The sequence below is a fragment of the Cardiocondyla obscurior genome, linkage group LG04, assembly GCF_019399895.1.
Source record: "Cardiocondyla obscurior isolate alpha-2009 linkage group LG04, Cobs3.1, whole genome shotgun sequence".
NCBI classification, from domain to species: Eukaryota; Metazoa; Arthropoda; class Insecta; order Hymenoptera; family Formicidae; genus Cardiocondyla; species Cardiocondyla obscurior.
In genome coordinates, this window is record NC_091867.1 from 3,299,062 (window position 1) to 3,314,444 (window position 15,383).

The 15,383-nt window shown below is 40.0% G+C and overlaps 2 protein-coding genes and 1 pseudogene across 3 annotated transcripts in view; 2 read left to right on the top strand and 1 right to left on the bottom strand.

Annotated features, from left to right (window-relative positions):
• Trpl (transient receptor potential-like) overlaps positions 1-15,383 on the bottom strand; it is a 29,053-nt gene that overhangs the window by 6,661 nt on the left and 7,009 nt on the right. The gene's annotated exons all lie outside the window — the stretch shown is intronic.
• Positions 4-5,103, top strand: LOC139102282 (sarcoplasmic reticulum histidine-rich calcium-binding protein-like; annotated as a pseudogene).
• LOC139102303 (putative uncharacterized protein DDB_G0281733) lies at positions 7,396-15,354 on the top strand. The gene is made up of 5 exons (XM_070656113.1): positions 7,396-7,735; positions 8,240-8,612; positions 8,718-11,203; positions 11,290-11,523; positions 11,580-15,354. Exons 1-5 carry the CDS (start codon positions 7,679-7,681, stop codon positions 11,928-11,930), a joined length of 3,501 nt encoding a protein of 1,166 aa, XP_070512214.1. The 5' UTR covers positions 7,396-7,678; the 3' UTR covers positions 11,931-15,354.

Consider the following 15,383-nt stretch of genomic DNA (forward strand, 5'->3'; position numbering starts at 1 on the left):
TTTGCTAGAAACGAGGGAATATCGACGCGAAGCGAGTAAACCACAAGCATAGTGCTCGCGGTAGCTAAGCCGGATAATTCCATATTGCCCTACGCATTACATAGTATTCCGACGGCCTGTGTTGAAACAAGAACCCCATTACGCGATCAGTATAATTTCGCAGGTCACTCCGAAAATATTGAGTATTCTCTCGACTTCAGCACCGGAGAACTTCGAGCCGTTGATAGTATCGTAATTTTTAATACTGTGAGACGGTTTAAAATTATAGAGATAGCTCGAACATCAATCATTCTTTAGGTAAATTAATACTTCCAATAATTTACTTTTAATTATTTTTAAGAATATAATTTAATTAATTTATTTTTTTATTGTCAATTAAAAAGAACAAACTACTGGCATTTAAAGTTAATTTTTTTTTTAGCAGAGAAAAATGTATCTCGAATAACGCGGAGGGAATGTAATTTTTGTCGGCGACTTATTGAAATCGATATACAGTGTGTACGTGACGTTAATATGCGAGTCAGATACAGCTGTTAAAATTTTGCGGTATTTCATGTCGACGGTAAAATTGCGACGGTGAGAAATTACGGAGGACGTTTACGCAGAAATGTTGCACAAACATTTGGCCAGCTACAGGTGTGACATATTCAGCGGTGCCAGAGAAACATTTGAGTTGCGAAGCGAAATTGCAATGCTGAGAAACAGTTGTAGCCCACTAATGCATTACCAGGCCCGCTTAACGATCCCGTACGCAGGACGGATTAATAATCCTAATTATGCGCCAGAGGGACTCATTACGGGAAATCCGAAATTAAAATATTCCTTCATGGATTATCGGCTTTTCCGTGACGACGGAAAATGAAAATGAGATGAGGAAAAGTCGGGGGTTGCATCACGACGGGACGGACGTTTCAAAGAAAATGAATGGAAGAGGGACGGTAATTGTTTGCGCGACGGCTTCGTCTCTCGACCACACGGTTGTGATATTTGCTCAGCGGCTTTGGCATCTGGTGATTATGAGTCATTTATGCCCTTTAGCATTTCTTAAGTTTCTTATCTATTTATTCTCTTGTTTAAGTATTTTTTTTTTATGTTTTTAACATTTTAGAATATGTTTTAAAGACGTCCTAAGAAACAAATAATAAATTACAAATTAAAAAAAGTATTTATATAATTATACTTTAAATATACATTTAAAATCGTAACAATAATTGTCTAAAACGTTAGTAATCGGAAAGACAATAGCGAGACAACATAGTTCCTTCGCAATTTTGTTTTTGCTCGCACCGCGAATAGTATTCTGGCAGGTGAAAGTAGCGACGACAAAGTAAGAAAATGCATCCTTTTTTTCCATTCCGCGCCGTCGTCTTCCGTCCGGAAAAGGAAAGTCCTTTCACTGATTAGCCGGAAAAACAAATGTTCGCCTGATTGGTGATGATGAAGAAAAACGAGCGATGACAGGAAGCACCGGCGCAATAAATCGGAGCCACGATTGCAGGCGCATCTCAGTGTCTCATCTTGGTCTTCACATCTCGAACATACCTCTTATTCTACGTCGATCAATACTGATATGACGTATACGAACGAACTGAGGATACTATGGTGGTTATTGGTTATCACGGTCCTTCTCGATGGCATACCGGCGATAAGGAAGGTCAGTAGACCTCCAATCAGTTTTCGGTACTCCAAGGATTTAAACGCAGAGGCTACGAGCCACGGAGGTATGTAATATACAATTATCGATACAACAATCTTGTAAATAATAAAGAATAAAAATTGAAAGTTGCTCGACAAATAAAACAATTTCCATATTTGCTTTATAAAGAAATTGCATGGATTTTTGCAGGATTATCGATATTTTTCCATACGTGCCGTGTTCTCTTTTACCGTCACGTGAAATAACCGTTTTTAACATTGACGAAGGGGAAAATACAATAGAGAGAATGCAGCTAATGGATTATGTGGATTTATTGTCGATCGTGCTAATTTGTATGTTTCAGAGAATTAGGAGCACTTGAATTTCACAGTGTTTGAAACGTGTGCATTTGCCGTATTTAATCTTTAACGAGAGATTTATACTTTTTTTTTATTTTTTATTATTAAAACTTAAACAATTTTACTATTAATTATGCGTACGTAAAGAAAAAAATTTTTTTTATAATAAACAAACTAATAATTGCGTTACTTTAAATGTATAAGTTTTAATTTGAGACTAAATTTTCTCCAACTGAGAAAATTTGTTAAACTGAGATTAAATTTTTTTTTCTTCGCGTACATATTACATGCATATATAATGTTAATTAATTTAAAATATTCAAGACATTTTAGTAGACTTTCGATAATAAAGCGCACTCGCTGCACTTCCATATTTTTATTAATTAAAAAAAATTAACGGGCAGTTTCACCTCTGGCATTTTTTTCCCGGCATTTAGTGCGTTAAAAGTTGTAATATTTGCAAGTATAAGCGGATACGTTGAATCGCGCTCGACAGATGGAAAAGGCTCGTACCTCAGAATAGATGATCTGCCTTTTGACGTGCAGATCAAGAGGCACGAAGAAGAAGGAGCGGCCTCTCACCGACGATAAAGCCTCGGTAATTTTATTTATATTTTATTTTATTGAAACAGGCGGCGACAGACGTCACGAGGAGGGCGGAGGCTCGAAACACGATGAGGACCACCACGACGCACACGGCCACAAGGGCGATAAGGTACAAGGGTTCGTTTTCTAGCCACCATTGATGTGCGGACCATTCACGTCTACGTCGATGACTTTTCCTTCTTTTATCGTTTGTAATATAAGCACCCACGGTGCTTCTATTCCCCTCGCGCGTTGCTACAAGAATATATATTACACGACTTTTTTTTTTTTTTCCTTCTTTGTACGAATATCACACCCGAGGAATCCGAGACAGGCCTCGACCTAGAAAAGCATTCGGCGCACGACTATAAAGTATTTCACCCCTTTATATCGAACCTCTGCCGATCGTTTTATATTCCCCGCGAATTTCTCCCGGTGTGCTCGCCGGAGAGAAAGAGGACGTTGATTTCATTCCTCCGGAATTGGTATTCTAACAATGTCGCGAATTCGATGCTTTTTAATGAAACGGAGACTCGCGAGCGAGCTCGGTAATATATTTTTTACGAAGCGCATATTTGCTCTTATTATTTTTATGTCGTCGCTCTTGCAATAAACTCATATTCTGATCATTTTGATCGGGAAAGGGTTACAAGACCTTCCACGAGTTCGAGAAAAGCGACAAGGGACACCTCGATAAGGAGAAGCACAAGCACGAGTATGACGTCGAGGATGGCGAGGAGAAAAAGAATCACAACGAAGCTGGTCATTATGGCGAGGAACACCATGGCCAGGAAGGCGAGAAGAATGCGAAATTCGGTGAAGAGGGCAAGCATGAAAAGGGATATAGTACCAAGGGAGAGCACAGCGTCTTCAAGAAGGTGCAACTCGCTTTACTTTAATCTCGTTTAACATTAATTTATTTTATTAATATCCATTATAATTAAAATGCCCTGATCGCGGTTTTTAATACTAACACATGTTAGCATGTATTTCTGCGAATGATAAGCCGCTCGAGATTATAAGATATAAGATCAAACTACAAGGCTTCTGTTTTCCGATATAACTGTTTAGGCTTCCATATGATGATCTTTTGTTTACATTCAATATTAAAATACTTCAAGGTATGCGAAGATATGCATAATGCTTAATATGTAATTCACACATACTAGTACTAATACTGTAACTTACGTATGCTACAAGTTATACTTTTGAATTAACATATTAATTACTTTTAGGACGAATATGAAAAAAAACATGATTTTTATGACGAATATCACGAGGATGGAGGAAGCGAGAAGCACGGTGGCTGGCACGAAGAGCACGAGGGCAAAAAGGGTGGCCACGAAAAGAAAGGATCTCTGCATGCGGGACATAAAGAGGTTATTAGTATTAAAACTTTTTTTTTTTACTAAAATTATTCATGGCCTTATCGTATCTTAAATTTGGTTTTAATAAATTCTATAATTTCGATATTAATTTAGGGTCATCATGGCTCTGAAAAGAAACACGAGGGCGGTCATCATCATCACGAGAAAAAGGGTCACAAATCGGCAGAAGGACACGACAGTCATCACGATCATGATGAAAAATACGGTCACAAAGAAGGACATGCGTCGGGGCACAAGTGGTCAAAATCAAATCAGCATTAACAAACTGCCGCAAAAAGTGACGGCAAAAAGGTCTGTTTTTCGGCCCATTTTTTGGACCCTCAAATTTCAAACTTTTTTTTTCATATTAAATATTATTATATGATGAGATATTAATCCCAGTAAATTCGGCGAATATATTTTATTTACTCTCCACGTCGAGAATTTTGCGAATAAACCGAAGCTGTATATTTGCTGCAGCGTCTAGTGTCGTGTTATCACATTCATGTTTATTCGGAGGACTTACGATAACCAACATTAATTTTGATATTAAATAAATAGCTATGCAATTTGTTAGATTTTCACAATTATTTATGTAATTTTTATTTACCGCATATAAATATATTCAAATGTAACATAAAACATATAATAAGTATCATATTAAATATTCGTACAAATAATTGTGTAATAAATGGAGCTGTCTAACGAAAGCGAGAATATTTCTCAAACAGGCGTCATGCTGTTATTTCTTTTCTCGGCGTAGATCGTTGAGAAAAGTGAAAATCTTAGTGCAAAACTGGTCGCGCTCCAATGCACGCTGCATTGTGCGAGCAAACAGTAGTTTATACATTCTGATGCAGATGTATGGCATCGAGGCAAGCTTGCGAGTCTTCATCTTCTTGAGTAATTGGAAACTAAGTAGAAGACTCTAATTTTAGTTTATCGCGCTTTTATAATTAAAACAATATGATTTCAATTTTAATTGCCAACACCTACACTACCTTCTGAATACTTAATAATGATTATTAATTTTCAAACAAATTGCCACCTTCTCGAAGAACATCCTTCGATCCTTTAATAACTTAAGAAACTTTTGTAAAATATATTTTAACGCCTCGTACCTATTAATAAAAAAATCACTATTCAAAAAGAATAATTGATATTAAGTTAATTGCGTAATAAAGTAAAGTAATTAACTGAATAGATTGATCACTGATTTTACCGAGATACATCTTTTAGTTTGTAAAATACAAAGATATAAGAGTAAAAATTTTTACAATACCACCCCATTAGAAAATAATATTAATAATTTATTATGCGCATAATATTTTAACGTCACAAAAATAACATTATTGTAAAAATGCGGCATTTTCGTTGAATCATCGCGAATCTTTATTCAGAATATGCTTTTGCTTTGAATTATCTTCGTGTCTATTACTCCGCGTGTCTAATTACGTTTCCGTAATTAATGCGAACGAGTGACACAATCATTTGGAACCTGTAGTTATATAATCCTAGGTAGGCGTATTATTCAGAGGATTGATCAAAATGTAATTGTGTTCAATGTTCCTATTTTCTGGTGAATTTACCCGATTATCAATTTACTTTGACGATCGATTACTGTGTGTGTAGACAGACGACCCGCTTATATCACAAGCAATGACTGATTTAACGTTCACCATTAACATTTACCAAAATTTATCAAAACGCCCTATTGAGTAATCGTTTATTAAAACAATGCAACAATCATTTCTGAAATTTTTGCTTGTTATCAGAACTCGAAAAATTTTACTTCCAACTAAATACGTGTATGTTTACGGCCGCGCGATTAAAATAAAATCAAGACACACGGATAAATGCTTACCGTGCAAAGAAATAAAGAAGGAAACGACTGCGAAAGGGCTATGAGACGCGAAGGAGTAAACCTATTACGTTTGTTATTTCTATTATTGTATCGCTGGGGAATTTCGGGCGAGTCTTCAATTTGCATGAAGAGAGGTAGGGAAAAAGGTGGCGTTTCCCTCTTTTCCGAATCCCACGTGTCCGATTTTTACGATGTCATGGGTTGAATTTCAGACGGGAATAAGAAAGACCATTGCGTATAACGAGATCAGTAAGCATCTATCGTCGGGAGTACCGCTGGGACAATGGGTCCGCGGAGATTGCACCGTGGGATTGTTAAAGATGACTGTTTGTCGGCTTAGGGTCCACCGTCAGAAAACTGTCAGAGTTGCTTCACACGTCTGACATAGGTTCATGAATTCTACTCCCTACGGCGAAGCAGCCGGGGAAAATAATTTAGTGCACATCGATTTCGGTAATTCCATGTCAGACCTTGTAGATTATTTCTGTCTTAAATAACTTTAAAAAATTTACATTAGCTCGTTTTTTTTTTCTTTCTTATGGAAAGATTAATTTGTTGAGAAATCTAACTTTCTTTTGATATTTCGAAATTTTTCATTGCGCGTACCTTTCCGAATCGAATTTATCGGAGTTTCGAAATGCTCCTAGCGTGACAACAGTCGCTTGCGTAACAATAAATTCTCTTCAATTACGTCTTTTAATTAAGGCGCAGTCTGGGGTTGTCGAACGTTGACGCGGCTATATAAGTGACTGACCCATTTAGGCTTGAATGCACGCAGAAATTTGATTTAACTTTGCGTGAAAAGTCGCACCAAGAAACTTCTTTTCACTTTGACTGACATAATCAATCTAAATTTTACTAAACCGAATAAAATGTATAAAGTACAAAGTTAAAAATTTAGATTAACGCTATTAAAATTGCTTTAGTTAAATTATGTTAAGATTTAAAAAATAGACAAAATAATAAAATAGAAATCCAATAACAAAAAGTTTATATTTGTAAAATAAATAATTCTTTTATTTATCCGAGCACTGTAAAAAAAAAAAATTAATAAAAGCTAACTAAGAAAAAGAACTATGTTACGCATTAGACTGATTTAAAAAAGCGGCATGCGGCTTACTCGCTCGATCGCGAATTCCAATGCAACTAGCATAATTTACATTGTTTGCACGCTGTCCTTTGAAGTTTGAAGTAATTTACTTGACGTCGGAAACCGCGGGAGGTCGTGTGTGACTTTACGCGATGTACATTATCCGGCGTGCAAAAGTGCAACATTAATTTCGACACGGTGCATGGAAATGCAAAACTCACACTCGCGATCAATGGACTTGTCAGCGATCATTGGATTTCGACTGAACAATAATGCAAATTCAATTCTGACGATTGCAATCCACCGCGAGAGCACGGGGGCATTACGCTATTCGGTCGATCGATCGCGAGAGTGTAAAATATGTAAATGTAAAAATAGCGCGGAAGAAGTCGCGCCTGTAAAATCGCGATGCAAGCTATCTCAGAGATATCACTTCCTCCGCGTTACGCTACTTAACGTTGCAAAAAAAAAAAAGAACATAGCGCGTTACACAAGGTACATTAATAATAGACTAAATAATGAGCGATTGGGATGTGCTTTCAGATCGGCTCCGGCCGAGCGACGATCTTGTGCAACCACTGGAGAAAGGAGGAAGCCGAATCGAAGGAGCGATCGATGCAGGACCGATTGCCGGCGGTTCCTACGACACTTCGAGGTGCCTAATCGCTGTGAAACTGTCATATCATTCGCGAATGGTTTTCTGATAGAAGAAACGACTTGATATAATTGCCTGGCCGCGTCAGGCACGCGGCTCAGTCTTTCCCGCGAATCCGACGAATGATGAAAACCTACCGGAAGCTGGCGGCCACGGTGCCACTGTTGCTAATCCACTTGGTAATATCTCGATAATAAGGGCTACCGTGCGACGTGGATTTGATTAATTTCTCTCGTAGCGCGCGTGACGTTTTGTCGACATATACGCGTACAACATTTGCCACGAAGGGCAAAATAAATAATTTCCAGTAAATGTGCAAACGCGGGGCTGTCAGCGGCAAAGGTTGACGCGCGTTTACGTCAACTTTTAATTAGTACGGTGGAGTGAGGCAATAAAGTGGTACGGTGCCGAATATGTGAAATATGCACGGGGTTTTGTCCGAGTTGACATTAATCTAAATTAATACGCGTGACGTATTTAGCACTAATAAATTTTATCGCGTTCGTGAACAATTACCGCTCTTACCGCAAGCGCAAGTATAAGCGCAATTAAAGAAAGCTTTGGCATTAATTGCTCTTTAAGGAAATCAAAATTCTATTAATGTGATTTACAAAACAATCGTGTTTAACGTACATATTTATAATAGGAAAAAATCTACATAATTAACATCTACCTATTTGCAGCTGACGTTACAAATCGGAGACGCGGAACGTGATCGCGCAAACATTTCCATTGCCAGAAACGATCCCGGAATTGTTTTGGAGGAGGTAATTATTACTGGAAGCGGAAATAACACTCGTGTAATCGCAAACGCGGTAGCGGAGGATGCGTCGCAACTGGACGACGAGATACTCTCGCTTCTGTCGAAGCGCGAGACACGGAGAGGTGAACGCACCGATTTGGACCAGGATGCGGTGCAATCTCACACAACCGTTAACGCGAACGAAGAGGACGATTTAGAAATAATGAGTCGTGTGATCGCCAAGTACGAGCCGCAGAGACTCACGTCCAGGAAGACCAAGAGGAAGATTGTCGACAGTTCAAACGGCACTCGTGGTAAATAAAGCAAAATTACTTTCCTTCGAACGTTACAGTAGTGCAAAGGAGCATTCTGTAGATCTTTGTAATTGAGAAAGTTTCGCTTCTGTTCCTGTCCCTTAGGTATTCACGGCAAGGTGGTGGAACCAATAACGGATCTCGAAAGAGCTTACGCCGAGGTGCTACAAAATATATCGCGGAGAACGCCAGAATTGTCGGCGAATAATGCCGAGCTGAAATCCTATTTATCCCAGACGGCGAAGCAGTTAAAACAAGCTCACGTTCCGAAAGTGATAACTCGCCCCGTGACTAACGAAGGAGCGGAAAAGTCGCGTTCCGATTCCTCTCTCACGTTTTCTGCTCTAAACAAGAAGTCGAAAGGGCTGCCTAAAAAGTATTTACACTTGAATCGCACCGCGTCTGGATTCTCATCAGCCGAGGATTCGGAATCTGGCGAAAAACTATTCGGCGGTAAAGCGTCGAGTACGCCCGCGTATAAAGCATTTAACGGAAAGGCAAAGTCGAGGAACGCATCTGGATCGACGTCAAATATTTATTCTGGTCCAGCAAAAAAGTCTAATTCCCGCCGCAAATTAAATATTCAAGAATCGATTCGAGATATAGATCGATTTATTGCGCAACTTAATAATAGTAACATCATCAAAGGAAATAATTTGAAGAGCTTAAACGTTTCGAATGATGCCGCTCGATTATTGCCGAGATACAACGTGCCAAGACCATTTTCTGTATTACAATCGCCTAATACGTTTGTTACAAGTACCGACACGTCGTATAGAAAACCGAGCTCTACGCCAACTGGCTTCAACCACCAACATCAAATCGCCCGTTCTTCCGCGAACGTTCTTCCGCTGGTCCTTCCGACAGATCTTTTCAGTCTGCCTCCGACACGTCGTTACGTTCCGATAAAGCGTGTAAATCATCTCGAAGAAAATTCAACGACAGTTGTGAGTACGGAAGCGAGTCCGACAAGTCCCATAGGGGAAAGAACTACCCTCGCAAATTACGATGCTCTTTATACGGCTATAATTGGCACTACGAGAAGTCCTTTGGCCGCCGTTAATAGCCAGCAGAACCACGGCTCTTCGGATTATTACACCATTACTGACAATCCCACGGAGAGGTCTGTTACGAGGACGAATTTCGCGGCAACTTATCCACCCGATCAAACATCCGCTTCGTACACCGCTGAACGGCAAAAGGATTCCCCGGAAATAGACGACGACGTCTCGTCTAGAATCACCGGCTATAACGACGATGAGAGATTAAATTTAAATGAGAATCCCGGCGTCGCGCACTATAACAAGTTCGCGAACTTATACTCAATTAATATGCATAACGTGTTTAATACGCCGAAAGCAATTGCGCAAGAATTTAAGCAACCAGTTCAGCCTTCGCAACAGCAAGTTTCCACCCTCTCTTACGCAACTTTAAAACCTCTCGCTCCCACGTTGCTAAAAGTCCGGCCGATTATTTCGGCTCAGTCCACGCCGTATTACGATAGTAGATTAGTTGTTTCACAAGATGGACAGTACAGCGCGAACGGCAATAAAAACGACGAAATAAACGAGCAATCCCGCGGTGAAGACAAGATTGGGAAAGACGATAATGATAATAATGGAAATTATGAAACTCAAGTCGACCGAGAAGCTTATAAAATTTACGAGACGCCAAATAAGCAGCGTGAGAAAAAAAATCGCGAGGAAAAAAAGGAGGATCGTTATCCGCAACAGAGCCGCAATTATGGATTTGAGAGTAAAGATAAACGTTATAAATATGATAAGAGTGGCAATAGTAGTAGTAAAAATAATGCCAGACTCGAAAAATCTGAAGATGTTCGGCATGAAAATAACGACGACGAAGAGGAGGCCGAGGAATCGGAAGAAAGCGAGCATGTCGGCATCGAAAAAAGTAAAGACGAAGACAGTAAAATTCCACGCCATCAATATAATAAATACGAATATGACACCGATGATGATAATTCTGACGAGAAGCAGTATGAGAGTCCGCGCTATAATCATGAGAAATATAACAAGCCGAAAGACCGTCGAGATAAACACGATTACGAAGATAATAATGAATATCAATTTAACAAGCCGAAGTATTTTGAGTCAGTGCACAATGATGAAGACCATGAGAATCGCTCTGACAAAAAAAAATTAATAAACGACAAACGATATAAGAAAGATCAACGGGATCGTAAATATAAAGAGAGTGAAGAGGAAAGCGTCGCTGAAGACAAACCAATTTTTAAGGATCTAGGGGTCTACACGTCGGAAGAAAGGGATGATGAACAAAGCAGTAGGGAAGAACACGCGACCGAGAAACACGAGCCTAATCCTACGCACACAAGCGAGAAGTATCATCCTCGGCCCGAAAATGACCGTTATGATTATCCTAGGCAGGATAGTGAGAATCGAGATAACGACAAAGAGAGTGAGCTTGATCATGTGCACGGCGAGACTCAGGAACACGAGCACAAGCACGAAGAGCATCACGGAAAGAAAGGAGGAGACCATCACTTTGAGAAAGGCGGAGGTGCGGAACATGAAGAGGAACATCACGGGCACGAGGGAGAAAAGGGGAAAAAGGTAAATCATTTACTTAAATTACTGTTGTTTGTCAAACTTTATTGAGTTACGATAATTACTAATAATTTCTCATTTATCGTTCGCAGGGATACAAGGTTTGGCACGAGCACGAAAAGGCCGAGAAGGGACACCACGACAAGGAGCAGGCCAGCAAGCATTACGACGAAAAGGGTGGTGAGGAAAAGAAGCACGACGAAGAGGGTGGATATCACGAGGAGCATAATCACGGCGAGGGTGGCAAGAAGACGTCGGAGTTCGCCGAGAAAGGCAAGCACAAGAAGGGCCACACCACGCACGGCGAGCACTCGGTGCATAAAAAGGTAAGATGACACGGAAATCAAATTCTTAATGAAAACTATATCGCTGTTAATATCAGGACGAGTACGAGAAGAAAACGGAGTTCTTCGACGAGTTCCACGAGGACGGGGACGTGGAAAAGCACGGCGGGCATCATCACAATCACGAGTTGAAGAAGGGCGGCCACGAGAAAAAGGGTCATCACGACGGGGCCGACCACGAAGAGAAATACGGTAAGGAGGAGAAGTTCGAAAAGGGCGGTCATCACGACGAGCATAAGGGCCACAAAGTAGAGGAAGGCGACGACCATCATTACGATCACGATCACAAGTACGGCAAGAAGGAAGGACACGAGCGCGGAAAAAAATGGAGCTTTAAGAAAGGCGACGGCGGCGGAGACGCGGGTGGTGATCATAAGCATGATCGCTGAGGCGAAAGACGTTGATCGAGGAGTGATTTTTCAACAATCGCGATCGCACCTCGGTGTTGCGGTAGTCTCGGAATAGATCAATGTTGCTTTGATATTGATCACGCGTAATGGAAATGTTATGTATTACTTTAGAGGACGGTTTGCCCGTCTGGCCACTGTTACCCATATTGATCACCCACGATTGAAATATGACATATTATGCGCTTTAGCTTACGCTGCTATATCTAGCTCCAGTTAAGCAGGAGTGAGTAATTGAAATGTCAAAGTGAGCATTAATTCAGGAAGTAAACGATTGATCTCTGCGAGCTGAATTTCCTGCGAATCCGGAAAACTACGTAAGATATCGTAGATAAATTTTTCTTACTTCTATTCAATATCAAGCTCGTAGAATATAGAGAAGAAAATTGAGAGAAAAAAAAAAAAAAAAATCTCAATTAAAAAACTACTGTTTAACAGATAAGATTTTTTCATATTAATTCGGTGCGATGCTTGCTAGTTTTATTCGCATTTATTATTACCGTATCTTTAGGTACCGCTTAAATTACATTTTATTAATTAGTAAAACATATTTTTATTAAGAAAAATCCATTTCTTAGTAACTAATGCTGAAATAAGATTAAATTTCTTAGAACTAAGTTATTCAATTATAGGAATTTATTTTGTGGAACGAGAAGGATATTTCTTGGTAACGAAATGATGACGCTAATGAAACCATATTCCGATAATGAAATATTCAATAAGTATCGCGCGTTCCACCGATCATTCTCAATTAGAGAGTAATACAATTAATTAAAAAGCAATACTTCGCTATTGTGCGGAATTGGAGATGCTGATAGATGAAGTTTGCTAAAACTGCAATTTCTTCGTTACTTCAATTAATACCATCTTCTCGCTTACATTTCCACAGGAAAGTGACTTCATTTTATGTCACGTTAGAAAGATTAATATCCACATGGGGATGCAACACGAGAATGGTAGTAGAACAGTGTCATTTATGTCTCTTTAACTCCTCTAATGAGAGGTGGCGTGAAAAAATTTCCCTCCCCTGATGCTTTGGAGAATTCTCCAAAGTAGCCGCTTAACGAGAACGACCGTAAGGATTAATTACGCGAGAGGTACGCCATTCTCTGCCTCCTTATCTTTTTCCGACCGTCCTGTTGCGCTGATAATACGCTCTTTCGTCTTCGTTGCCTCCGAGTATACAGGTATCGATCGGTCGCGTGGCATTCAGCCGAGAATCGCGGAAGGGACTTTAAAGGGAATGCCGCGGATGCAAATGACAAACGATTTACGACCAGTACTTTATTAAAGAAGCTATCGGTCTCTTTGGCAGCTGTGATAAAAGATCTCGAGCGAAATCAGGTTAATATCGGAGCGTCATTAACGAACGAAATGTCGGCCGAGTGACGTCGGAACGTTTTAGTGTCTAACGATTGTCCGGTATAATCCACGTGGGAATTGACCAGCGGCTTTGACTCGCTCGTTCTCGGGATATCGTCGTCTATCGTACACTATCAGGTACGATATTCATACTTTCACGAAGCGGATAATATCGGGACGATTAAGGCTGCGTCAAATGCGGCTCTTCCTTTTTTTTTTTTTTTTTTTTTTTTTTACCCTTCTTGCCCTTATTCTTATCGCACTGTGCGAACACTTTGCGCACATGGGACGGAATGAGTTTGATAAATCCGGATAATGGACAAGTTAAATGCATTCCTAATAACATCGCAGTTAAAAATTTTTCCACGGAAAAATAGTCCAAGTATGTGAAAAACGTATTCCTGAAATCGCGCTAAGTTCTCGGTATTATATTCCCGACATTTCTCGCTACAGAAATTATTCGCGTCTCAACACTTACCGTCGACGTAATAATTCAAAATTAATGCCGTAATAAATTCTTAAGATAAGAATTAAAATGCATTCTCTTCCGCGTTGTATTTACCTTGTTAATTATAAATTGCGAGAAGCTGGCGTGTACGGTATTGAACAGAAAAAACCTTGAGCGTTTTCTATGTTTCTTCTCTGTTTTACAAATTAATTTGTTACATTTTTCTTTTTCTTTTTATACGTTTTACCCATAAACAAATTTTTAGTTCATTAAAGCGAATCATTATTGCGGAATCACTATTTCAAATGTCAAAACGCGACCCGAACAAAATTATTCACGTTTGCGAATCGCTAATGATTAAGGCGGGAATTAATTCAAATTCGATTGAACACCTTGATGCAACAGTACAACGCGAATCATGATCAATGCCCGAGTGGATAATTACGGACGAATCGATTAAACATAGCGCAAAATAACTTCTATTAATGCTCGCGTACAAAGTGCAGTACGCCCTTTAGCATAATCCTGCATAATTCCTACAGACAATCGCAATGCGTAACAGAATATTTATCATTCTCTCGCTTGTACTCAAATGACCTCGATTCTATTCGTTTTTGTCGTTCGTTGTGACTTTCTTATATCTGAGTTTTTAAGTGCAATGTCGAACGGAATGCGATTTTCTATCTCGGGCGACTCGTCACCGACTTAGGTATGCAAATACTTTAGATTTCCCTCGTTTCCTGCGGGGACATTACCGACCCTTTTTCGCGGGTGGAAACTTTTACGACGATGCAATGTGACGGAGAGCTTGGCGAACGAGCGGGTAGCCTTTACGAGTGCTTTAGCAGGAAATTCCATGGAAATCCTTCGTCACACAGGATATCCGTAAACACTTAACCGCATCGCCACGGATTTAGCGGCGAGGTGCTTCCCTTGCTAAACCAACGGGGTTTATAAGGCGGTATCGATCGGCAAAGAATCCTAGGTACATATATTTAGGCTACTTACGATAGTGGCAAACAATTGCGTCGTAATTATAAAGATCAGACTAGTTTGTCGGAGGTAAATCACAGAGCGAAAGCGACGACAGCGAGCTTCTGTAAAATGAAAGTGGCTACGTTCGAAGAAGCGTAATTCGATAAGAATGCAATTTACCTTCCATTTGTAGAAGAACCTTATAACACGCAGAGGCGTCAGTTTACTCGCGCGATATTTTAATAATTACATTTCATCGCTGGAGCAGCCATACGTCTCCTGAGAGTGAGATTCTCAAAGAGGGTGAATTGCCTCTACGACGACATTATTTAAATTTGTGCAGATGTGAAAAAAAATCATATCGTGCTCTGGTGGGATTATTCTCTCATTATATGTATAATTCATTTTCGCGGTTAAAGTTCTTTGTGCCCCTGTCGGACTACGATCGCGCGAAATTAACATGGAACGAAGTAGCCCGGGCCAGAAGTTTATTTTCCACTACGTGGACGACTCGCGGGGCGGCGCGATCCACAATTAATTCTCTGTCGTCCCGTCGAACAATTTCGCTCACCGCTGCAGCTGGACCGCTACGCGGGCCGCCGCGCATCTCATCTCGGCGTGAATCTGCCTTCACGCGTGCACGCACGAGA

What these genes read in the sequence shown, in the direction of transcription:
- LOC139102303 (XM_070656113.1), top strand. Translation starts at nt 7,679, where the DNA reads ATGATGAAAACCTACCGGAAGCTGGCGGCCACGGTGCCACTGTTGCTA. An exon ending in CACTGTTGCTAATCCACTTG is followed by an intron (nt 7,736 to 8,239) that starts GTAATATCTCGA and finishes ACCTATTTGCAG; the next exon opens with CTGACGTTACAAATCGGAGA. An exon ending in CAGTTCAAACGGCACTCGTG is followed by an intron (nt 8,613 to 8,717) that starts GTAAATAAAGCA and finishes CCTGTCCCTTAG; the next exon opens with GTATTCACGGCAAGGTGGTG.